Source organism: Suillus subaureus (assembly GCF_016647635.1).
Source record: "Suillus subaureus strain MN1 chromosome Unknown BJ212scaffold_3, whole genome shotgun sequence".
NCBI classification, from domain to species: domain Eukaryota; kingdom Fungi; phylum Basidiomycota; class Agaricomycetes; order Boletales; family Suillaceae; genus Suillus; species Suillus subaureus.
Window position 1 is genome coordinate 1,059,034 of NW_024538559.1, and position 22,786 is coordinate 1,081,819.

At 48.1% G+C, this 22,786-nt stretch overlaps 6 protein-coding genes across 6 annotated transcripts; 5 read left to right on the forward strand and 1 right to left on the reverse strand.

The window, feature by feature from the left end:
• Window positions 1–5,312: 5,312 nt before the first annotated feature.
• On the forward strand, window positions 5,313–6,092 carry BJ212DRAFT_1260337 (uncharacterized protein; the record flags this gene model as incomplete). Its single annotated transcript, XM_041330104.1, has 1 exon — window positions 5,313–6,092. A coding segment is annotated over one exon (780 nt), but the record flags the coding sequence as incomplete, so codon positions are not given.
• Window positions 6,093–9,271: 3,179 nt separating this feature from the next.
• On the forward strand, window positions 9,272–10,586 carry BJ212DRAFT_1321645 (uncharacterized protein). The gene is made up of 4 exons (XM_041334417.1): window positions 9,272–9,779; window positions 9,852–9,968; window positions 10,036–10,075; window positions 10,130–10,586. Exons 1-4 carry the CDS (start codon window positions 9,643–9,645, stop codon window positions 10,481–10,483), a joined length of 648 nt encoding a protein of 215 aa, XP_041198371.1. The 5' UTR covers window positions 9,272–9,642; the 3' UTR covers window positions 10,484–10,586.
• A 141-nt stretch (window positions 10,587–10,727) lies between these two features.
• Window positions 10,728–12,168, forward strand: BJ212DRAFT_1295771 (uncharacterized protein; the record flags this gene model as incomplete). The annotated part of the gene is made up of 7 exons (XM_041332355.1): window positions 10,728–10,972; window positions 11,037–11,141; window positions 11,200–11,373; window positions 11,423–11,642; window positions 11,692–11,774; window positions 11,827–12,032; window positions 12,083–12,168. The coding sequence occupies 7 exons, from the start codon at window positions 10,728–10,730 to the stop codon at window positions 12,166–12,168; spliced, it is 1,119 nt and encodes a 372-aa protein (XP_041198372.1).
• Window positions 12,169–12,950: 782 nt separating this feature from the next.
• Window positions 12,951–15,149, forward strand: BJ212DRAFT_1321659 (kinase-like domain-containing protein). The gene is made up of 11 exons (XM_041334418.1): window positions 12,951–13,166; window positions 13,233–13,278; window positions 13,339–13,362; window positions 13,388–13,390; window positions 13,477–13,635; window positions 13,690–13,816; window positions 14,149–14,319; window positions 14,391–14,557; window positions 14,620–14,761; window positions 14,854–14,890; window positions 14,943–15,149. The coding sequence occupies exons 2-11, from the start codon at window positions 13,271–13,273 to the stop codon at window positions 14,990–14,992; spliced, it is 888 nt and encodes a 295-aa protein (XP_041198373.1). The 5' UTR covers window positions 12,951–13,166; window positions 13,233–13,270; the 3' UTR covers window positions 14,993–15,149.
• On the forward strand, window positions 15,150–17,669 carry BJ212DRAFT_1321680 (uncharacterized protein). The gene is made up of 6 exons (XM_041334419.1): window positions 15,150–15,433; window positions 15,489–15,697; window positions 15,752–16,795; window positions 16,855–17,143; window positions 17,196–17,302; window positions 17,350–17,669. The coding sequence occupies exons 1-6, from the start codon at window positions 15,352–15,354 to the stop codon at window positions 17,581–17,583; spliced, it is 1,965 nt and encodes a 654-aa protein (XP_041198374.1). The 5' UTR covers window positions 15,150–15,351; the 3' UTR covers window positions 17,584–17,669.
• On the reverse strand, window positions 17,670–22,786 carry BJ212DRAFT_1321681 (SAC3/GANP/Nin1/mts3/eIF-3 p25 family-domain-containing protein). Its single transcript, XM_041334420.1, has 17 exons — window positions 22,275–22,786; window positions 22,045–22,224; window positions 21,881–21,988; window positions 21,586–21,823; window positions 21,262–21,533; window positions 20,714–21,206; window positions 20,595–20,677; window positions 20,272–20,519; window positions 19,655–20,159; window positions 19,293–19,597; window positions 19,101–19,242; window positions 18,897–19,050; window positions 18,764–18,841; window positions 18,568–18,712; window positions 18,415–18,518; window positions 18,124–18,322; window positions 17,670–18,072 (listed from the first exon to the last, which is right to left on the reverse strand). The coding sequence occupies exons 1-17, from the start codon at window positions 22,659–22,661 to the stop codon at window positions 17,856–17,858; spliced, it is 3,858 nt and encodes a 1,285-aa protein (XP_041198375.1). The 5' UTR covers window positions 22,662–22,786; the 3' UTR covers window positions 17,670–17,855.

Genomic DNA, 22,786 nt, shown 5'->3' on the forward strand with positions numbered 1-22,786 from the left:
CTCATCGTCAAGATAGATAACCGATCAATGATCGGAAAGTTTAACATCACGCGACTAGGCCGACGTGATCAGATCTTGCTCGGGATCCCCTGGCTACGCGCCATGGACCCAGTAATCCGATGGAAAGCGGAAACGCTAGAGCTTTCTCGTACAGAGAAAAGTGACCAGATCGAAGAAGAAGTCGATCAAGAATGAAAGAAGAACAGACTGCCTCCTCTCTTTCGTAAAACAAAAGAGACGAAAGAAGAACCTATCCCAGTTGTAGTGCTGCCGAAGGCGCCTCCTAGGGAAACGGTCGAACAGAAGCCATTGCATGCCACAATAGAAGAAATTATTGATGAAGAAGCAACCCCGCCAGCATTGCCCAATCTTGACCCCATACCAGACGACGACGATGATTCCTTTGACACAAAGGAAGATATATGGACGGCTGATTACGCACCACCAGTGCGAGAAATCTCCACCTATCATCTAGAGGATGACGAGTTCCTAGTCGAGTACCCCGTTGATGCTTCAGAGCTTCGGGTAATATCTAATGTCTCGCTTGATACCCCTTTGACAAAAGATGGGACTAGCATCAAGGAACAACGAACCAAGGTCACCCCCCTGACGCCACCTGCTGAATATATCAAGACCAGTAACAAGGCCCAGCAATTCGCGCTGGCTGCTGGACTCGAACAGAAGAAGAAACCATTCGAAGAACTTGTCCCCTCTTACCTTCACGACTTCGCCGATATCTTTGCAAAGGATGGCTTGAACCAACTACCACCGGAACGACTTGGTATAGACCACCGAATAGAAACAAAGCCCGGTTTTATTCCCAAAACGTCCAAGGTGTACCCGCTATCCGAAAAAGAACGAGTAGCGGTTAAAGCTTTCATTGATGAAAACGTCCAGAAAGGGTTTATCTCCGAATCAAAATCACCGCAAGCTAGCGGATTCTTTTTTGTAGGAAAGAAAAGTGGAGATCTTCGTCCCTGTCAAGACTACCGGTATATCAACGAATGGACCGTCAAGAACGCCTACCCACTCCCATTACCGCTTTCTCTGGTCGCTCGGTTACATGGTGCAAAATACTTTACGAAGATGGATGTTCGGTCTGGATACAATAACATTCGTATCCATCCAGAAGACCGATGGAAGGCTGCTTTCACTACGGAATACGGACTTTTTGAACCCAACGTCATGTTTTTCGGTCTCTGCAACTCCCCGGCCACTTTCCAAACGTACATGAATAGAACGTTCCAACAGGAAATCAACGAAGGATGGCTTGTCATATACATGGATGACATCCTCATATTCTCGAACGACCTCACTTCCCATCATAAACGTACCCGGCATATCCTAGAAAGAATTCGACAAGAGAAACTTTTCCTTAAACCGGAAAAGTGCACGTTCGACGCGGAAGAAGTGGAATATCTCGGAATGATCATTCGCCCCGGATGTATAGCAATGGATAACGCTAAGACCAATGGTATTCGGGATTGGCCTACCCCCACGTCGGTAAAAGAAGTTCGGTCGTTCTTAGGATTCTGTAACTTCTACCGGAACTTCATTTCCCACTACTCCGACATCGCCAGACCGTTAATAGATCTCACCAAGAAGGATGTTAAATTCCTTTGGACCGACCGATGCACGTCTGCGTTCACTGAGCTGAAAGAGTGCTTTTTGAAGCAACCAGTCCTCCGCAACCCCGATCCAGCCAGACAGTTCGCAGTTGCCACTGACGCATCTCTAGTTGCTACTGGTGCGGTGTTACTCCAGACGGACGATAACGGTGTTTATCACCCTTGTGGGTATTTGTCCCAAACATTGAACCCCGCAGAGCGTAACTACCAAATCTTCGACCGCGAACTTCTCGCAGTTATTCGCGTGTTGACCGAATGGCGTCATTATTTGGAAGGAAATCCCCATCCCGTCATTGTATTCACCGACCATAAGAACCTCCTTTACTTTAGGACAGCCCAGAAGTTGACTCGCCGTCAAGCACGATGGCAGTTAATCCTGTCATGCTATGACATCGAGCTGCACCATGTTGCAGGAACCAAGCTCGTCGCCCCCGATGCCCTATCCCGCCGCCCCGACCACGGATCAGATTCCGCTGATGATAATACCAATGAAACCCTCCTCCCCGACTCTATGTTTGTTCGACTTCTTGACGTCGAACTCATGACCACTCTAGTAAATCCCGACCCCTCCAACCCCGACCCTATCTTTACCGCCGCCTCTGATGCCCTGGATGGAATGTCCCTTCCCCCCATGAAATCCGCCCTCTCCGATTGGAAAATTACCGACGATATCCTTTATTACAAGGACCGCGCCTACGTCCGCCCCGCTGGGCGGCGTCTCATTTTAGAACGATGTCATGACCACCCCACCGCCGGCCATCCTGGCCGTTTCAAGACTGAAGAATTGGTTAAACGCGACTTTTGGTGGCCCGCTATGGGCACTTATCGACCCCCCCCCCTGGTTCCTATCCCTTCCGCCGCCGCCGCACCCTTCACCCAGGTATCCGTCGATCTAATCACGGATCTCCCCCCGTGTTCCGGCTTCGATTCGGTCATGGTCGTGGTCGACCATGGGCTTACGAAGGGGGTAATTCTCATCCCTTGCACTAAAACTATCACTTCAGAAGGGGTCGCCAGCAAATTCTTCAAATACGTCTACAGACGATTTGGTCTACATGACAAAGTCATCTCCGATCGCGGACCGCAATTTATATCCAAATTCTCGCAGGCCCTTGCCAAGCTGTTGAAGTATGACATAGCGGCATCAACCGCCTATCATCCCCAGACCGACGGACAAACGGAACGGCTCAATCAAGAACTAGAAACTTATCTCAGGATCTATTGTCGAAGCAACCCTGAAAATTGGGTAGAACAACTCCCTATGGCGGAATTCGTCCATAATCATCGTAAACACGACTCTCGCAACGCCTCCCCATTCTTCCTCATGATGGGATACGAGCCACGAGCTCTCCCACATGTCCTCCCCGACTCCACAGTTCCAGCCGCAGAAGACAGACTCCGTACGCTCCAGAAGTCTAGAGAAGAAGCACTCTCTTGCCATAATCTCGCAATGCAGCGTATGGCAGAAAGAACTCATGGACAGAAATATCACCCGTGGAAAGCTGGAGATAAGGTTTGGCTATCTGGGAAGAACCTAATCACACAGTTGCCATCGCGAAAACTCGCCCCCAAGCGATATGGTCCATTCCCAATCACCGCCGTCCTATCTCCCATCACGTTCACACTCCAGTTACCACCTCAGTGGAAAGTTCACCCCACATTCCACGCTTCCGAACTATCGTCCTATCATGAAACAGAGATTCACGGACCAAACTTCCACGATCCACCCCCTGACGTCATTGATAACGAAGAAGAATATGAAATTGATGCGATCTTATCGCACAAAGGGACGGGTAAACGAAGACGCTATCTCTTATCATGGAAGGGGTACTCATCAGCCAGTAACGAGTGGGTTCCAGAAGGAAATCTCGCTAATGCCCCCGACGTCCTTAAAGCCTATAAAAGGGCCCATGGACTGTGATTTCCTCAGAATGTCCTCCATCGAACGACTACGTCTCTGCATCCTCCGCATACAAGAAATCACTGCCGCTATGGACGCTGCCACTGAAAGAGAAAGAACAGTTCCCGTAACGCTCCAAGAATATCAGAACGCCACCGCCGCAGACCTGGCACGACACGCGTTCACTTCTCCCATACCCTCACCACCAACCTCTAACTCCACCCTGACTCTCACCGACGATTCTACTCTAACCGATTATTTTTCGGTCATCGACCAAGTCGAAACCAGTGCTCTATTCGAATCCGCTATTACCTCCCAGCAGTACGCTATTGAGATTGACCGTCTCCTTGGAGAGAGGGGAGCAATCTCTAGTGGTCTCATAATTCGAATCATCAGAGACGCTAGTCTTATTGAACGCACCGCCGCCCTCCTCGATGATGAGCGTCATCAGACCATCTTTCGCCACCTTCATATACGCATTCGCAACACTGCCATTCGCCTTCTCCCTGAAGACACCAGAGACGCTATCAGGGAGGCCATCCATATCGTCACCGAGCGCATCGCTCTTAACCCCGTCGCAAGACCACCGTCACCCCATGTCATCATTCCAGTACCCCAACCGACTCCCGCTGCCGTGGAGCATCCGGATGATAATATCCCTCCTATTGCCGTACTTGACGTACCGGCTTCTCCTTCTCCTGACCCAATCGTACGCACCAAGAAACGATTCCCACTCAAGCGTAGATCCTCCCGCCTTGCCGCCAAGCGAGCCGCATCCATCTCCCCTACCAAACCACCGCTCAAAAGATCGCGATCACCATCGCCTCCTGACCCATCCGCGTCAACATCAGTCACCATTGTGAAAACGTCACCGGCTGATAATGTTGTATGCCGGAACTGCCACATCGCCGGTCATCGGCATAAGAACTGTCCCGCATACTACTGCAGGGTTTGCAAAGAATACGCACCCGGCCATTTGTCGGTCTTTTGCAGGGACCTAAAAGGAGAAGCGGTCATTCCATTGGTATGGACTGACGTCGGTTTTTACGACGCACTTGCTCGATGGGAGATTGAGCAGGACGCCATCGCTCACGCCGAGCAGTTGGCACAACCTACCACCATCACGGAGGAAGAAGACGACCTTCTCTACTCCAATTACGACGCTGACCCCATCTACTGGGCTAATCAGGATATGTGAAGTCGGCGACTTCATCGCTAATCGAGGGGTAATGTTACAGTAACGGTTGCCCCCTATCATTTTCTCTGTTATCTCTCTTTGTATTACGTCATGACCGCACTTAACCGTGCCATCACTAGGCTATTCCTTTCTTCCGCTTACGCATGTATCACAGCGCGACCGCCTCGTGCCATCGTTAGCTGACGTCATTTCCCTTATCTCTGACTCATCCCTTATCTGTATCACAGCGCGACCGCCTCGTGCCATCGTTAGCTGACGTCACTTCCCTTATCTCTGACTCGTCTCGATGACGTATACGTACCGGCCCTAAAGCAGGCCTTACCTATATAAGCAGGTCTTGTACTTAGATAATCCTCACTTTAATCTACTAGGTTTTACCCAGAACATCCTTCGTTTAGAGACCCCCAATCTCTAAGTGTCTGATATCGATATTCGAGTCGGAGACACTCTCTCCAACTTGTCTTAGAAGACCCTTACATTTGTAAGGTTACGATTCGGCTTTAGACGTCACTCTTATCGAGTGTCTATCGTCGAGCCTATCCTAGTCGACCTACGGTTTACCGTAACAGGACCCAACAGAGAAGTCATACGAGTCACAGCCCTATTTGACAAAGGAGCAATGATCAGTGCAATGTGCTCCTCATTCTTTGAAAAAATCAAGCATTGTCTTGGGAATTGGACACCATCAAGCAAACGACTGCAAATGGCCAATGGTGCTATCATTCCTTCACACACAACATGGAGAGGAGAGGTTGAAATCAAAGGAATCAAAGCATATGGGGAGTTCAAGGTGTTCGACAGTGGTGGCAGATGGAAGTTTCTATTTGGGAAACCAATGCTACACGCATTCAAAGCCATTCACAACTATCAGACAGACAAAGTAGATATCATAGGCATTGGAGGAACATGCACATTACACAACCTCAGCCTAGCAAAGAAAGCTTCTATCAACAAAGTGGTAGAGGAAGTACACAACCTAGGAGCATCATCAGAAGATCAAGGTGAAGATAGAAATAAACACCCACCAGTGCATCAAGAGAAGAAGAATCCGAAACCAAAGCCGAACTGTTTAGCTGGCCACAATGCAGCTAGACATGTAGGAGGTCAAAGATGGAGAATGAGCGAAGAGTCAAAAACAAAACAGCAGGTGAGCACAGAAGACAAGAATACTGACCCAATTACACCAACAGAGAACGAAATACCCATTTGCATACTAACAGAAGATGGAGACATGCCCAAAGCATTGATAGAAGCAATGTTGAAAGAAATACCAGTAGGCTTCCTAGAAAATGACAATGCCATTTTCACAAGGCTTACGGACCCATTCAACGCAAATCGAGTAGCCTTTATCATCAAGAAAGTTTGATATGGCAATGATTTAACAGTAGGAGAACGGGAACAAGCAGAGAAGCTTACATCATCATTCACAGATATATTTGCAGGATCGCTCGCAGAGGTACTTCCAGTACCAGGTGCCAAACACTCCCTGAACATCCCAGAGGGTGTCACATTCCATTTATGAGTTCACCAAAGAGCACTCACCCCCCCACAGTTGCAATTTCTCCATGGAAAAATAGATGAAATGCTGGTCACAGGAATCATAGAGTGAGTGCCACCCAACCAAGTGAAGTGTGCAGCCACCACAGTACTGGCACAAAAGGCACATGAACATGGAGGTCTCTCACTAGAAGAACTTCAGTATCGGGTCAACAAACAGTGTCAACAGAACAGAATGCCACCAGCCTTCACATTACCAGAACAAGAGGTCCCAGGACAAATGATATTCCCACAGCCAGACGGACCACAGAAGTGGCACATATGCCAAAACTTCAATGAGGTCAACCAACATACAGTTATCACCCCCATGCCACAAGGAGACATCCACACCAAACAACTCCGGCTCAGTGGTCATCAATACATTTCAGTCTTTGACTTTGCATCAGGGTTTTATGCCATTGAAGTACCAGAGGAATCAAGACCATATACTGCATTTTATGTTGAGGGAAGAGGCTGGTTCTGGTACAAATGCATGCCAATGGGGCTCACAGGCACACCATCCACATTTGCAGACATGACCACTACTCACCTACATGATTTGATTGCAGATGGTACAATGGAACTATTTGTTGATGACGGAGCATGTGCAGCAAACACCTTTGACGAAATGCTAGAGAAACTCACGCAGGTCTTCAAGCATTGCAGAGAACGGAAGCTGTCTCTTTCCCCATCAAAATGCAGACTATTCATGACAGAGACCACGTTTGTGGGTGCCACAGTAGGACCACAAGGCATCCAGCCAGACCTAGAGAAACTAACAGCCATTGTGAATTGGGTACAACCAGCTGACACACTTAACTTGGAATCATTCTTAGGTCTCATGAGTCACTTCCATGACCTTGTACAAGGATATGCCAAATGAGAAGGACCGCTATGGGACTTGGTGAAAATGGCCCCACTTCAAGTACCATACACCAAAAACACATATCGGCACACACTACATGACTTCAAGTTAGCAGAATGATGGACCAAGGAACATACAAAAGCCTTCCTAACTCTCAAAGCAGCCCTTGTTGCACAGCCCATACTGCAAGTGCCTCGATACAACAGATCACCATTTGTGGTAACATCCAATGGATGCCAAGAAGGCCTAGCAGCAGTACTGTCCCAACGTACCCGCATTCAGAAACCCTCGGGCAAATGGGTAGAACAACTCCTGCCAATAGGATTTGCATCAAAACGTACATCAGTGTCTGAACAAAAGTACAAACCTTTCCTATTAGAATTTGTGGCCCTAAAATTCGGATTGGATAAGTTTTCAGACATGGTATGGGGTTTCCCAGTGGAAATAGAAACTGACTGCCAGGCATTACGAGATGTACTCCTCAACAACCACATGAACATAGCACACATGCTGGAGAGATGGAATCCTCGCACATCGAATAATTGATGTTAGGCATGTACCAGGGAAACTCAGTGTGATAGCCGATGGGTTAAGTAGGCAATGAGAAGGGCAACCAAGAGATATTGGACTGTTGGATGGTAGCAACTGGACCGTCAGCAAAGACTGGGAAGCAAACACTGGATTAGTCAATGATATCCTATTCAGCACTCCCACAAACGAATTGCAACTCACCAAAAGTTTACAGGAACAATTTGTCAACAAACCAGTGTTTTGCGAAGTCATCGAATCAATTGCACAACTGAATTCGACAGGGCCACTTAGGGATCAGAAATGCACAAAGCACAGGGCCTCACAATACATGATCAAAGACAGGAAGTTATGGCATTTACATGGAGGCACAGCAGTACAAGCACGAGGAAGGGTAGAATGCATCACGCAAGAAGAAGCAAGGCAACTCACAATTCAACAACATGAAGAGGGAGGACACTGGGGGCAAGATGCCATCAAAATCACCCTCACAGACCGCATCTATAGCCCAAGATTAGATGTGTCTATCATGTCAGCCATCACAGACTGCGCTAAGTGCAAAAACTTTGGAACACCACATTTGCACTCACTTCTAGAACCCATCATGCACAGACACCCCTTCAGATTACTTGTAGGTGACTACCTGACATTACCAAAAGCTGGTGGATACAGCACACTGGGTGTATACCTGGACACCTTCTCACAGCACATCTGGGTGTGCAAATACAAGTCAGCAGGTACCACGAAGACAACGACCAACAGCCTCTCACAAATATTTCGGAACTTTGTCGCATCAGAAACATTCATGAGTGATGGTGGTAAGCACTTCAACAATTTGGAGGTTCGAGACTTCTGTATGAAATGGTCCTGCAAAACACACGTAGTAGCAGCCTATTCACCATGGATTAATGGGCTCGTAGAAGGTACTAACAAAATACTGTTACACGTACTCAAGCGTCTTTGCACACCAAACCTAGGCGAAGACGACTACAAAGCAATTTCATGGAACACATTGCCGAACAGCTGGTCAAAACACCTCGACGAGGCAGTAACAGCACTCAACTACCGAATACTCCCAGCGTTGAAGTTTTCACCAAAGGAGCTCCTATCAGGCCAAGTAATCAATACACCTCACACAGACCTAACTAACTGTACGTCAGCCATTCGACACTCAGACATCAACACGCATATGGCATACGTAGGACAACAACAGTTAGACGGGTACGACGCTATCGTACAGCATGCAATCAAGCAGAAAGCGGCATTTGACAAACGAGTACTCGCGCAATCACCAAGGGAAGTCATATTTTCACCAGGACAACTCACTCAATTTTATCACAGCGGCATACACAACACGCTCGAAGCGAAGAGGAAGCTACTACCAAAATGGTCAATACCCTGTAGAATCACGGAGCGACTGCGCAATTCATACCAGTTGGAAAACTTAGACGGCAGTCCTATCCCAGGAGAGTTCCATGCCAGACGATTGTGCGCGTTCATTCCCAGAGAAGGGACCAAGCTGGCAGAAGAACAAAAGAGGCAAGACGAACAAGCAAAGACGAGAGCAGAGAGTATAGAGGAAGAACAACTGCAGAACGACGAAGATCTAGCAGACAAAGATGATCCGGGAGACGAAGACCACGACGACGAAACAGGGCAGGGATGATAGAGACTAGTGGAGACGAGGACGTGGTCGACGAGGACGTCTCCGTTTTTTGAGGGGGGCACGTGGAGTAGGGGACCCCTAGGGAGGAGGGTCGCAGAGGTGCGGGATTTGCCGGAGTTCGCAGCGTTTGTCAGCAGCTAGTCACAATGCACAGATGTAGTAGCTAGTGATCATCTCTTCTTCGAGGTTCAGGCTGCCTACACGGCGAGCACCACTCCAACAGTATAGGAATGGAATTGCACATGTGATCCAGTCGCCCCCTGAGGAAGAATATGTCAGATCACATGTAAATGATCACCGGAATGACGTTGCATTGGCACAATGCTGCATAGTCAACTAGTCACCATTACTGATCGCCTTCGAACGATCCCGATGAAATTAAATAAACTTGCAGGTTGCTCGCAAGGCATGAGCATGTGGCTGCATGCGGAGTTCAAAGTTGAAGATGGCAGAAATGCCTAGAAGTAACAAAGTTCAGAACGTCTAATTAGAATATCTAGAGTCTTCCTTGCAGTGACAGTGTTACTCACCATAGCCGCAGGGCTTTTGTGTGTCGCGCGCGCAGGGGTGTTGTTCTTAATTACCGTAACTGCTTGTTTGACTCAGTTTGGGCAAGCCATGGAAGTCGATACATTTGAAGTTCAAACCTTCAAATCGCTCGTGATCAGGAGACTCCTGCCGCCCTTAGTCAGACCAAGGACCGCGACAACTCACAGCCTATGAAATGTTCCTCCGACAACTCGCTGCTCCAGCTCTGCAGAGAGCTTCGGATCCAGAAGCATAGTTATAGAGGGCGAGCAATCCTTACATCTGTACAGAGAACACTATCGTTTTATGTGTGCCAGTGGCACTCGTTAGTCGTATTGGTCTGTCTCGGAGGGGGATTCTCAGCAGTCGGGGTGTGGCAGATTGTTTTGTCTGCACGACGAGCACTGCAATAGGCAGGTATATAATCGCGGGAAGAGATTCTTCGACTTCTGCAAAAATGAGCTTAGCTCCCCATCCTGCATTGACCGAGAGTGGAACTCGGAGCGCGGCCACACCGATGTCATTCAAAGACTTGGGAAGACCGCATGTTACCGCTACACCGTCATCAATGCATCCCTGGCACCCCGGGCTTCTATACCAACTCGGTGGCGTGATTTGGCATAAAAAATTATAACAAATCAGGACCCAATCTTTTCGAGACGCGCAAAGTTATCCATTCATAGAAATGAACTCAGCCCATATATTAATATTGCTGCTGTTAATGTATAATCTTTTGCACCTAAGAATGATTTGTTTGTGCTTTATTTATTTATGCATTACGTTATGAGCATATCTACCATAGATCTTTCAAGTAGTTCATTTACGGCTGTCTTCATTCGATTTGGTCTGCCTGGGAGGAAGACTCCCCTTTCACCAGCATGAGCGCATCTTCGAGCAGTCAACCGGATTTAAATTCGAAAAGAAAACCACATGTCATCATTACGATCGGGATGGCAGGGGCTGGCAAGTCCACCTTCGTGCAACGCATCAACTCCTACCTCCACTCGCAAAATCCTCCACAACCACCATACATCTTAAACCTCGACCCAGCGGTTACTCATGTGCCATTCGAAGCCAACATTGATATCCGGGATACTGTCAATTACAAAGAGGTCATGAAACAGTGTGTTGCTGTTTCCATCCGGACGGTAGTGCATGAATAACGGAATGGATCATTGTGACACAAGGTATAACCTAGGACCGAACGGCGGTATTTTGACTGCCTTGAATCTTTTTACGACAAAATTTGACCAGGTTATGGACTTGGTCGAGAAAAGGGCTGAGACAGTCGAGTACGCTCTTGTTATTTTTATTTTGCATTCACTCTTACTTCTTGTGCACCCACGCTAGTCACATAATTCTTGACACTCCGGGGCAAATTGAGATTTTTACCTGGTCAGCATCTGGTGCCATTATCACAGATGCCGTTGCTTCCTCGTTTCCCACCGTGGTGGCGTACATCATTGACACCCCACGGACGACAGCTCCCGCGACATTCATGTCCAACATGCTGTATGCCTGCAGGTGAGTGCTGCATCACCTAGCGGTTCAATAATCCGTGATGCTTTATTAGTGTCATGTATAAAACAAAATTACCATTCATCCTTGTCTTTAACAAGACTGACGCGCAACCCCACGATTTTGCTCTCGAATGGATGCAAGATTTTGAGTCATTCCAAGTCGCTCTTGCGTCCCATTCGGGATCGAGGGACTCTGAAGGTGAACCAACCTATATGAACAGCTTGATGAATAGCATGAGTTTGGTGTTGGATGAATTTTACAAGCACCTCAAGGTATTTTCACCTTGTCGTTCCGTAGAAAGGGTAGCTGACTGTATTACAGGCCGTCGGCGTCTCAAGTACGACAGGTGCCGGCATCAAGGAATTTTTCGATGCGGTGGAGGAGTCTCGTGAGACATATAGGACGTACGTTTTATCTTCATTATTCTTACTTTTTTTATTTTTTTTCCGTCTGCAGCGAATATCTCCCAGAACTTGAACGCGCCCGCGCGGCACGGGAGCAATCACTGCAGGATGTAAAACAGGACTCAATAAATCGCCTGATGAAAGATCTTACCGTTGATCGTGCCGCCAACCCCAGGGCAGCCGCAGAAGACCGCTGGGCGTCAGACGAGGAGGATGACGATGATGACGAAGAGCTGGAAGTCAACCTCATCGATCGGAGTGAGTGGTTTGCTAGTCCTTTCGTTCGACTTCTGAAACATTTTTGCTAGGTGAAGAACCATATCCTGGCCAGTACATCGACATCACACGCATGCGACAACCAAGTGAGAATATAAATTGGCCAAATCCGGGATGAAATTCATCATTGGATACACGTTCCATTCAACGTTAACATGATGTACCCTACCGTTCGTAAGTAGAAGGAGAACCCCGTAATATTTAGATTACTACTGTCAATTTCGTGCACAGCACTGATAAGCATTATCAAATGAACGTGTCAACATTACAACGGGCAAGATGAAAGATTCGTGTGATAACACGATGGCTCATCATCTTTGATTGCATGATTTGTCGCTTGAAATTGTGGGATGATGATATCTTGTGACAATTGTCACATTGCTCTCGTTTATGACTTAAACACCTCTTCTTTGACGTATTGTTTCTCTACCGAGTGATTCTAACGGTGAATGGAGTCTACGTGGCAAGAGCATTAATAAATTAAATGGTGCCCTGCGCTTACCATGAACGTCATAGCGCTGGAGTGAAGCGATGACAATGGTTTCACAGGCAAAATCTGAGTTCATGGGAAGGTGACTCTATTGTTAAGCCTTGACAACCAAGTGGCAGACAGCATGAATGCTTGCTGATGTTATTCCAGCCACCTCGAAAGCACCGGTCCGACGGTGCTCCCTTGGACAAACGGTTTCTGTCAGTGTGCAGTGAGCGGTGGAAAAAGTGCGAGCGCCTTCGTAGCCTGAAGGGAAATACGAAAGACAGTAAAATTCGGAAGTGAACCCTGAGGCCTGAGGACCCAGGTCGCTGGAATGTGTAGTACTTGCATTAATATTGTCAAGCAGGGAATAAGACGGTTGTTGCAATGAATTGTTTCGGTGAGAGTGACAGCAGTGGCGTCCGTAGTCGCATTTTGCCGAAGGGCTCTTTATATGACCTCGACCAGGTGCATATCCCTGGCGCGTATCTCCACTTCATTCCACTGTCACGCCTCTCTCTGAGGGTTAGCTACGAGCGCCAGATATTCTGAATATCGCCAATCTTCCAATTACAACGACGAGTCGGCGAGCTCGCCTTTACTCGATCTCCGTATCACCCGCCAGGTTTCATCTAGATTGACCTGTAGACACCATTTCCTCTCATCCACGCGATAGCCTTTCCATTGATACCGATACTCGCTTTTTACAGTTAACCTGCATAGTACAGATTGTGCGCTCTTTTGACAAATGGATCGGTGCGCACCTCGTTTCTCGCTCAATGGTTGACAAAATCAATTGATTTTGCTGAATTGTAGCTACGCAAAAATAGAGAAAGTTGGTGCGTGCCTGTCGTGTGTTCACATCAGACTACAATGAACTGGTGTGGCGCACGTTGTAGGAGAAGGTGCAGTCGCACTCCGCCCGCTTTCGTTGTTTATCGCTAACGCACATTCAGGCACATATGGAGTTGTTTATAAAGCGCGGGACGTTACAACGAATCAGATTGTAGCCCTTAAGAAAATTCGACTCGAAGCAGAGGATGAAGGAGTCCCGAGCACTGCCATCCGAGAAATCAGTCTGCTGAAGGAACTCAAGGATGACAATATCGTTAGGTATAACGTCCTAAACTATGACAACCGCTCCTCGTGGCTAAATGTCTATGTTAGACTGCTTGATATCGTGCACGCCGAACAGAAGCTTTATCTCGTATTTGAATTCTTGGATGTTGACTTGAAGCGCTATATGGAGAACGCCAACACATCCGGTACGCCCATTCCCATCGGCATAGTCAAGGTGAGTCAGCTTGGCATTTAAAATTGCTTCTTATTGGTCCCCTACCCATCATTTACGATTTCTGGCGCGTGGTGGACGCGTGTTTCGCGTTTCGGCGCGTAGTTTGATGCAAAGACATCGAACAGCTGCTGCGGGTTTTCGCTAGCCCGAGCACCGGAATGCTTGGCCCATGCTATTTTTGTCATTTAGCTTTAATTCCACCGTACACATTTTCAGATTGGCATCATCACATCGATTGTGATAGGGGATATGATGTGATGTTAGGGCGGGGACGCGAAGCGATCGTCACGTGATTCGGCAATTTGACTAACCGTGTTCCTATCACATTATAGCGATTTACTCACCAGCTCAATGCTGGCCTTTTGTACTGTCATTCGCACAGAATCTTACATCGCGACCTGAAGCCTCAAAATCTACTTATTGACAAGAAGAACAATCTCAAACTCGCAGATTTTGGTCTCGCGAGAGCTTTTGGCATTCCAATGAGGACATACACCCACGAGGTAATGGACACCCCTGAACTTTCCTTCTTACGTGTGGCATTGTAAGCTGAGCGTTTGTGCTGCCATTCTAGGTGGTAACGTTGTGGTACCGCGCTCCTGAAGTATTGCTTGGTTCTCGGCACTACTCGACAGCTATTGACATGTGGTCCGTTGGGTGCATCTTTGCTGAGATGGTGATGCGTGGGAGTCCTCTGTTTCCTGGCGACTCTGAGATTGACCAGATCTTCAAGATCTTCAGGTAACGCTCTGCACAATCAGATTGGCCTGGCGGAACAACTAATAATTGACCGTTTGATCCAGGATCCTCGGCACTCCAAGCGAAGAGACTTGGCCAGGCGTGACTCAATTGCCTGATTACAAGGATACATTCCCTCGATGGTCGAAGCAGGAACTCAAGAGTGTCGTACCTAATCTTGATGAACAAGGTTTGGACCTGCTCGCGGTATGTCGTCTTGTTGATTTATCATTCATCTCGCTACCGCATTTCCTTTTTTTTCGTCAACCTTTGCCTGGTGCTCACATACTTATTCGCAGCACACTTTGACGTATGACACGGCAAAACGGATTTCTGGTATGTGTGCAGTGAACTTACTCATTTTTCTCATGTCTTACCATACTTTCAGCAAAACGTGCTCTCAACCACCCTTACTTCGCGCACTACACACCGTCATGACAAGTTCTTCGCATCTGAGTAGATCGCATACATAATTGATATATTCCACTTCCTTGTCACCTTTCAGGTTGTCGTCCACCCTTGTCTCCATATTTCGTATCACAGTAAGAGTAGCCTAAAATACGTCGAATGTGATAGTATGTGCATCGTTCGGAAGGCTCTCGGTGGGAATCCGGACAGTTATCTCGAAAAGGATATCTCGGTCCGGTATTATTAACGTCAAGGCGATAAAGCACGGCCTTGAGGACAGCACCAAGTCCCCCCCACTCGCTCTCATTCTTACCGCCACCAACGCACAGACCGCTCCCTTCTCCTCCATATTTTCGAATTTTCGCTCTACACTGTAATCGACGGTCATCATGGACGACGAAGTCGAGTATTTAGGCACCAATTTTGCCCAGCCAGCTGCTTGCCCCTGTGATCCACAGCAACCGGTGACAGGTAAGCACCGTCACTATTTGCTTGAACAGCACCTCCTAGACATATTATTACCAAGGTGTCACTCTGCACGTTGAGTCGTGTGGTGGAAAGCCCGCTCATAATATTTCCTTCTTCAACACCCGCACCTCCCATGTTCACATCGGTCGCAAATCAATCTCAGATGATAGGTCAATGAGGAAAGAGAACGACGATCAGAATGCTGTGTTTGCATGCCCCGTAGTCAGCGCAAAGCACGCCAAACTTGTGTTGGCCTCCAGTGGCCACGTAGGCACATGCTGATTCTGTCACATCGGACTTGCACCTGACAACCTGTCCCAGGTGTATATTGTTGATCTCAAGTCCCGTCATGGGACGCATTTACGGAAGCAAGACGAGATAACATCTAAGATGTTACAGCCTGAGGTGGAGACCACCCTTGCTGATGGCGATGTCGTGACGTTTGGTAAAGCTGTGGGGCAAGGCGCTACTCTCGTTTCGCCAGTCACAGTTCGCATCGAATTTTTGCGCGATATTTTGGATATGCGCGACTCGCCTCCATGGTGCCTTACCCCTGCCGAGCCCTCAAGTCCTCGTCCACGAAAATTAAGCACTGGGCGCTATGGTCTTAACAGTCCCATTTCATGTACTTCTTCCCCATCTCATTCTTCAGAATCCCTTTCATCTCCATCAGGCTCATCCAACGAGGCTGCTTCGCATTCAGAGCATGAATCTGATATAGAAGAGATACCGTCTTGGGAAGAACTTCGTTCCTGTGTTTCATCCCTGCGTCAAGACTTCCCTACAGACTTTCTAGGTGGTTCATTACTCGGAAAGATGCCATCGCTTGGGTCGTTGATGCAGGATATCTGCCATAAAATTGTGGACCCACTCGACATAGATTCTCCTCAACCTTGGTCCCCTCCGGCTATTGCAACCATTGCGTCCATTGATGATGATGATGCGCCTTCGTCCATAATCCACCTTGAGGATTCGCGATCTCATTCTCCCATGGAGCTCTCAACACCATCTCCATCACCCCCTCAGGCCCCCTCGGAGCCGGAAGTTGTTGGCGCATGGCCACCGTCCCGGGCTGACTCCCCGCAGCCCGCTTCACGTCGGTCGGATGAGTCGAACAGAGTCAAACTTCCATCGATGTGCTCATTTGGGCACATGGGATCCCTCGAATTAGGATCTTTTGAGAGCTTCCCAGAACGGCTGCCCTCGCTTTCTAGTTTCCCGCCGTTTGTGCCGCTGGAGGATGAACCGGCCATCTTGGCACCCATTCCGGTTCTTCCCTCCATTGCCGAGGTGCAGTCGGATGAACCCCAGGTTTCCGGCCATGACGACCATGGAGATCTGCGCGATTCCATAAAGACTATCGAGGCAAGTACATGTATGTTCTGGGATTTTTATTATCTTATATCTCAACTTTACCCACCCAGGGTCGAGTAAATGCGCTGCATTCCAGCGTTACTGACATCAAGAATCGCCATGCTTTGACAGAGGACGACCTCTATGACCTTCAGCATCAAGTTGACATGCTCGAGCCTGAATCTGACCAACTTTTTGCACGCTTGGAGGCTGCAGAAGACAAGCTATCTACTTTGTCAGACCTACAGGATCAAGTCTCTGAGCTGCAATCCAAGGTCGACGCAGAAAGCTGCGACAACTTCGCGTCGCCCACTGTAGATGTCAAGGCTTGTGCCGACGCTCTCAATGCCCTCGTTATTGGTTAGTAGTGATGTCCTTGTCACTGTTTCATTCGTCTGATCAAATACCGCAGAAATGAAGACCTTGCGCGAGGAGACTGAGAAACGTGTGGAGGAGAGAATTCAGACAATTCAGATCGCCAGGACGGAGGCACTATCTGTCATCGCTGCAGAAGTAGAGGTAACGTACTTTTTTACACTTTCCTCATCGCTCTCATACTCTTGCAGACTTTCAAATCGCTTAAACGTAAGCACTCTGAGGTTGAAGTTGAGGTTGCTCCTCCAGTCAAGATGGGTATTGTTGCGGAAGAAGCCCCAACGACGGCTGCGAAACTTGAATCACCGGTCGAAGATTACAGACATGCTAAACGGCCCAGGAGGATAGTGTCATCCATCGCGCACACCGCCACGGCCATGGCAGTTGGTGCAGTTGCCACTTGGTCTGCGCTCGCCTTCTCGTAATTTTCAGAAGAATTCTCGTATTACAGTTGCTAAAATGCATAATTGGTTCTTGGTTTGTAACACCACTGCTCATGTTGTAGGATCCTTGTTGTATTTTCCTTCGTACGCTGTACATTATTGTAGTTTTTTGTACTGATTACATGTTGAACAATGAGGTTCCCCATGAGAACTCTCCTAGAGGCTGTGTCCTGATTGATGCGAAGAAACATATAGTGATAGGTAATACCGAGATATGCAATAACATCATTTATAAAGGACTATCAAGATGCCTGTCATTTGGGACTGCCAAACTTGGTCCGTATTTCCCTAGTAAGAGCACGAAGCATAGCGGATGTAACCACTGTGGACTTGTCCTCAGGAGGTAAAGATGTGGTGGTGCTGATCGAGGGCGACGTGTAGGCAGGGCTAGCGATGCTTAGTGGAGGACTTCCGCCATCGCTAGATTCATCAGAGACGGATAATCTCCTCCGCTTGGCAGGGGTAGAAGACCTATGGATGACAGTCAGCCAAATTAGGACATTTTCATCATTGACGACGGACCGGCTGGATGACGCATTAATTGATGCAGTACGTTTGCATGTCTGTCGCAGCTTGGCGGAATGAAGGGCATTGAGCTCATCCGAGTAAGAACCCTGCTCAGTTGAGATTTTCAATGTCGCTGCATCGAAACGGGTCTTCCGTATGAGGGTGGGGTTTACAGCTTTGGGGCTAAAGCGTTGAGTGGACAGCACTTGAGCGACTGTCATATATATATTGAACAAAGGACATTGAGGAAAACTCTACGGCGAACAAGTTTGAGCTGCGCACACAATTCATGTAGAGATAGCATACCTCGGTCAAGGGCCTGGTGCGATCTCAGATCACCTGCGAGATGTCTACCGGGATCTTGTAACGATGGATTGTCCAGCCATTGCAAGACCGCATCAAACATTGAGCTGTTGGGTGATAAGCAACAGAAAGGCGTGGGAAGGAAACATGGCGTACTCTGAGTCTCTGACGTGTTGCAGCTTCAGGTTGGGCAGAACATCTCCGAAGATGTTACCACCCATCAGTTGAAGTGCAGTACTGGAGATGGTGTTGAGAAGCTCTATGCACAACTCTAAGAATCTCCCAAGGAAACCCCAGTCAACTGGCAATCGCCGTCAGTACTGAACATTCAGCAGCACCGATTTTTACTTACATTCCCCATTGACTATGCATTGTTCTAATCGCTGGGAGGTAAATGTCTGCCATATGGGTTTCCACTGCCTGAAGAGGTCTGTCCCAAAATTAGATGCTAAACTTTGAAAAGTACATCGTAAATCCCAACATACCTAGTACAGACATCCACCGTACAAGTTTGCCTTCAGTATCAACTTTGACTGACTGCAAGGCAGACTGAAACCTAGAGTCAAGGTCCGAGGCAGTGGATGTCAATGATAGATCAACATGGGAAAACGCGATTTCATCGTGAAGTATTGCAGCAATCTTCGAAATGTTCAGCTGTTACTCGATTTTCAGAACAACATTGAGTGTACCATATCACTAAAATCGGAAGAAGAGTCGGGCTCCCCGCCAGGCCAAGATATCGTCAAGATAGATGGGATGAAATGTCGATCAGGAGGTAACGACTCGATAATATCTCGTAAACGTGAGCAATCATCTAGCATTCGATATTTTCTACCATGCATAAGTTAGTAACTCGTAGCAAGTAGTTCGTCACAGCTAACCTTTCCAGAGGGTCTTCAACCTCACCAACTGGGGTTCGCTCGAAAATGATGATACCCGGATATAATGATCTGTTATGCGCTTGCGGCACCACTGGTATTTGGAATACATTGGCGTCCTTCCAGCTGCCAGAGTCCGGTATATCGAATTTCAGTTCAAGCCAGATGGCAGTCCCATCATTATCCTGATTCAAGGACAGCCAGGCAGACCAGCTTTCTGGAATGGTGCTTGACGTGGCCTTTAGGTGTTGCTGCAGCGCATGGAGGAAAGATCCACGAGCCCAGCGCCGTTCGTTTTCTTCACGATTCTAAGATTACAATGCATTCAAAAGGTGTGGCACACTTGATACGGGCGATGTACCAACCTTTTCGAACCGCTTTACAAGTTCTTCATCGCTGGCCGGTGGCCGGTATTCGCTGGACAAGCGATTCCTGAGCCGCTTCCTAACGGGGCTGGGTCGTTCTGGCGTAACCACTTTGCGCTTGTTCTCTTGTGGCAACGAGCTAGTACTCTTCGAAAGTCGCTCCGTATGGACGCGCTGACTATAGGCATCGCTTCGGAGACAAGCCTCCTTCCACTTGGTACGATTGGCCGTTCGTTCCCTCCATGCATGGAAGGCCTCCCTGATTACCAAGTTCCTTCGAGCAAATGCAAAAGCTTTGGATTTGAGCGTTTCTTGGTCTACGTTGCTGATGGGCGATGAAGACGATGCCTTGCCGTTGAGTGGGCTTTCCAGTTTAGTTGAAATTGTCTCAAGATCGGCAGCAGTTATTCCTGAACGCAAGGGAGTCTGTACGGAGTCACGTCGGTGTAAATTGGTCATAGAACTAAGTGTTGATCTTGTCCCGGGCGACGAAAGTACCAATGGGCTCAGGATTTCAGTAGGAGAAGCAGCAAGCGAAGTAGGTTGAAGTTTTTTAAGAGACCCGAAAACGGACTTGGTGGATGCGCCAAAAGGTGGCCGAAGGGATATATATCGACGCGGTGGGTGTTGGTGGTAAAGATATTGGTTGCTGTCTACTCAAAGGTGGCGGTTGAGAAGGTGGTGTTTCATCTAAGCTGCCGAAAGAATCACGGGGAACACCGAAGGTTGGTTGTGGAGCGGCGGGGGAGGGAGGAACTGGAGGTTGGTGTGAGGGTGGAGGTTGTGTGATAATGGGAGAAAGCGATGGTGCAAATACTGGTGCATGAGGGTTGAGAGGTTGTATAGATGACGCAGCCTTGTTGACCTCGGGTATGGAAGAGAGTTTTGGGGAAGAGGGTAATGGATTACTAAAGGTAGAGGGAGGAGGTGCCGAAGGCACTGGAACCTGAACCTTATTCTCGCTGGGCGCTGTTGGGGTCGTAGGTGGGACGAGCAGAGGTTGACCAAAAAGTGGAGGTTGACCTAAGTGAAGGTGTGATTAAACAAGAAATTGGAAACAAGTTGTCCACAAACCCGAAGAGGGTGCTTGGCTAAAGATAGAGGTCCCAGTTGCAGAAGGTCCAAATACTGATGTAGGGACGGCAGCTGAGCCAAAACTAAACTCGTTCATGGAGCCTAATGCTGATGTCTGGAATGTCGTCGCCCCGAATACATTGGGAACGGACGTCAGATTTGAAAACGCAGACTTTGGCGATTGTGGTGCAGGTTGAGAATAAGCGTTTAGGAATGCTGATTCAGTGGGTTTCGGACCAAATGTATCATTGAGCCACTCGGTCCCGCTTCGCTGCGGGGGTTTCGGGGAAGATTGTGGCGCATCCACCAAGTTACCCTCGAATGGCGGCTCCTCTTCCTCGTGCATAGCATCTGGTTCTTCTACAATAGCATCATAATGCTCATCTACAACAGCAGAGCTGCCATCGATGATATCCGAAATGGTGAGATTTTCCCGCAGGCTTTCAATGTCGTCGACGGTGTCGGTGCCAAATAAGTGCTCTATGATGCATGCGACCAGATATCATAGCGTAATTTCTTTCCCCCTGGAGCACTATGATCAATTCGTTGAAGACCCCAAGCGCCTCGTTATCAACGGAAAGAGGAGAGCTTCTGCTGATGGGAGCACTCTTCGCCTGTACGAGGAGCCGGAATTTGGTCGTGAGCTTGAATACTGGATGCTCAAGGATAAGGGAAGGGATATCCTCATGTCGCTCTTTTTGATCACGAATATGGATCAGACGATGATAGACTCGCATTTCAAGCTCTGTTGGTGATTGATATTTTCCTCGCTGGTCTTCGTAAAACTCCTTCAGACTTTGAAGAGCTGCGAGCACAATTATTATCAAGAAGGTTTGTCAAGTGGCGAGTCCACGCACTGTACTTCAGCTGCTGTTCCTCCAGACTGACCTGGGATCCGGGTCGGTCGCGCTCCAGGTGAAGACCAAGAATGTGAAATCGTGCACATCTATCATGGCACTCAATTGCGATGGAACCCATCTCATGCTGCATCGTGAAGTCACTTCGTACAGCACGCGAACGATCACGAATGAAATTGAAGGTTGCAGAAAAGCCGCCTCGAGGAAGCAGGTCGTGGAAAAGATAGTCAAGTGTGCGCTGCCATAGATTGAATTAAATTATGGATGCATAGAATAGTATATTGGAGCAACATACTCGAAGAACTTTTGGAGGACGAAGATCGGAGGGTAGCGTCTTGTCACCAGCTGCCCGTTCATACATTTTGACAGCTCTCTTGTGATCGACGCGTTTGGTTCCTGGAACCTAACAAATAATCAGCGCAGATATCTAGCACACTTGCAAATTAAATGTCCTCATACAATTTCCCATTCAGTGAGGTTGTTCTCGCGTTCACGGCGGTAGCGTTCGAATCTCGGGCACATATCCATGCATGTGCCGACCATTGTGATAGCATCTTCCAGTCGTTTTGCCACATTTGGATCGTCCATTTTACCCTCTGCAATAGCTGTCTTGCGCTCGACTTCGCGCACTTTCACAAGCTGCAGACTCGAGTAAAGGTAATATACACAGAATGAAACGTATGGCCCACCTCTTTCCAGAATCGTTCCCGTTCTTCGAGAGTATCTGGTTCTTGGTGTTCGACTTCATCTACATCAGTGGCATCCTCCATTTCGCTGTTATCCCCTTCGCTGGCAGCAGCTGACCCAGAATCTAGAGCGCCTCCTTGACGGAAATGCATGGTAGTATTAGAGAATTTGCCACGGGTGCCTCTTCCTCGACCCCGACTTCCTCTGTGCCCTCCACGCTCCCATCGCTCGGTGTCCGCGCCTCCATGAGGTGTACTACTTCTGCTAGTGGCATTGTCTGCGACCCAATGCTTGTTTTTATGGTGTGCTCTTCGTCCTGTTCCAGCGTTGTCATGATGGGCACCATTTGCGCGTCCTCTCTGTGTTCGGAAGTGGGTGGTGGACTCCATGTTGCCAACTGCACTGGTGGTCACAGTCGGTCTTGATAGAATATCACACCTTGTCTTGTTGACAGTATTTGATCGTGTTTATTCCTAAAGGCTTTGAACAATAGAGCCAAACAATTCTATAGTAT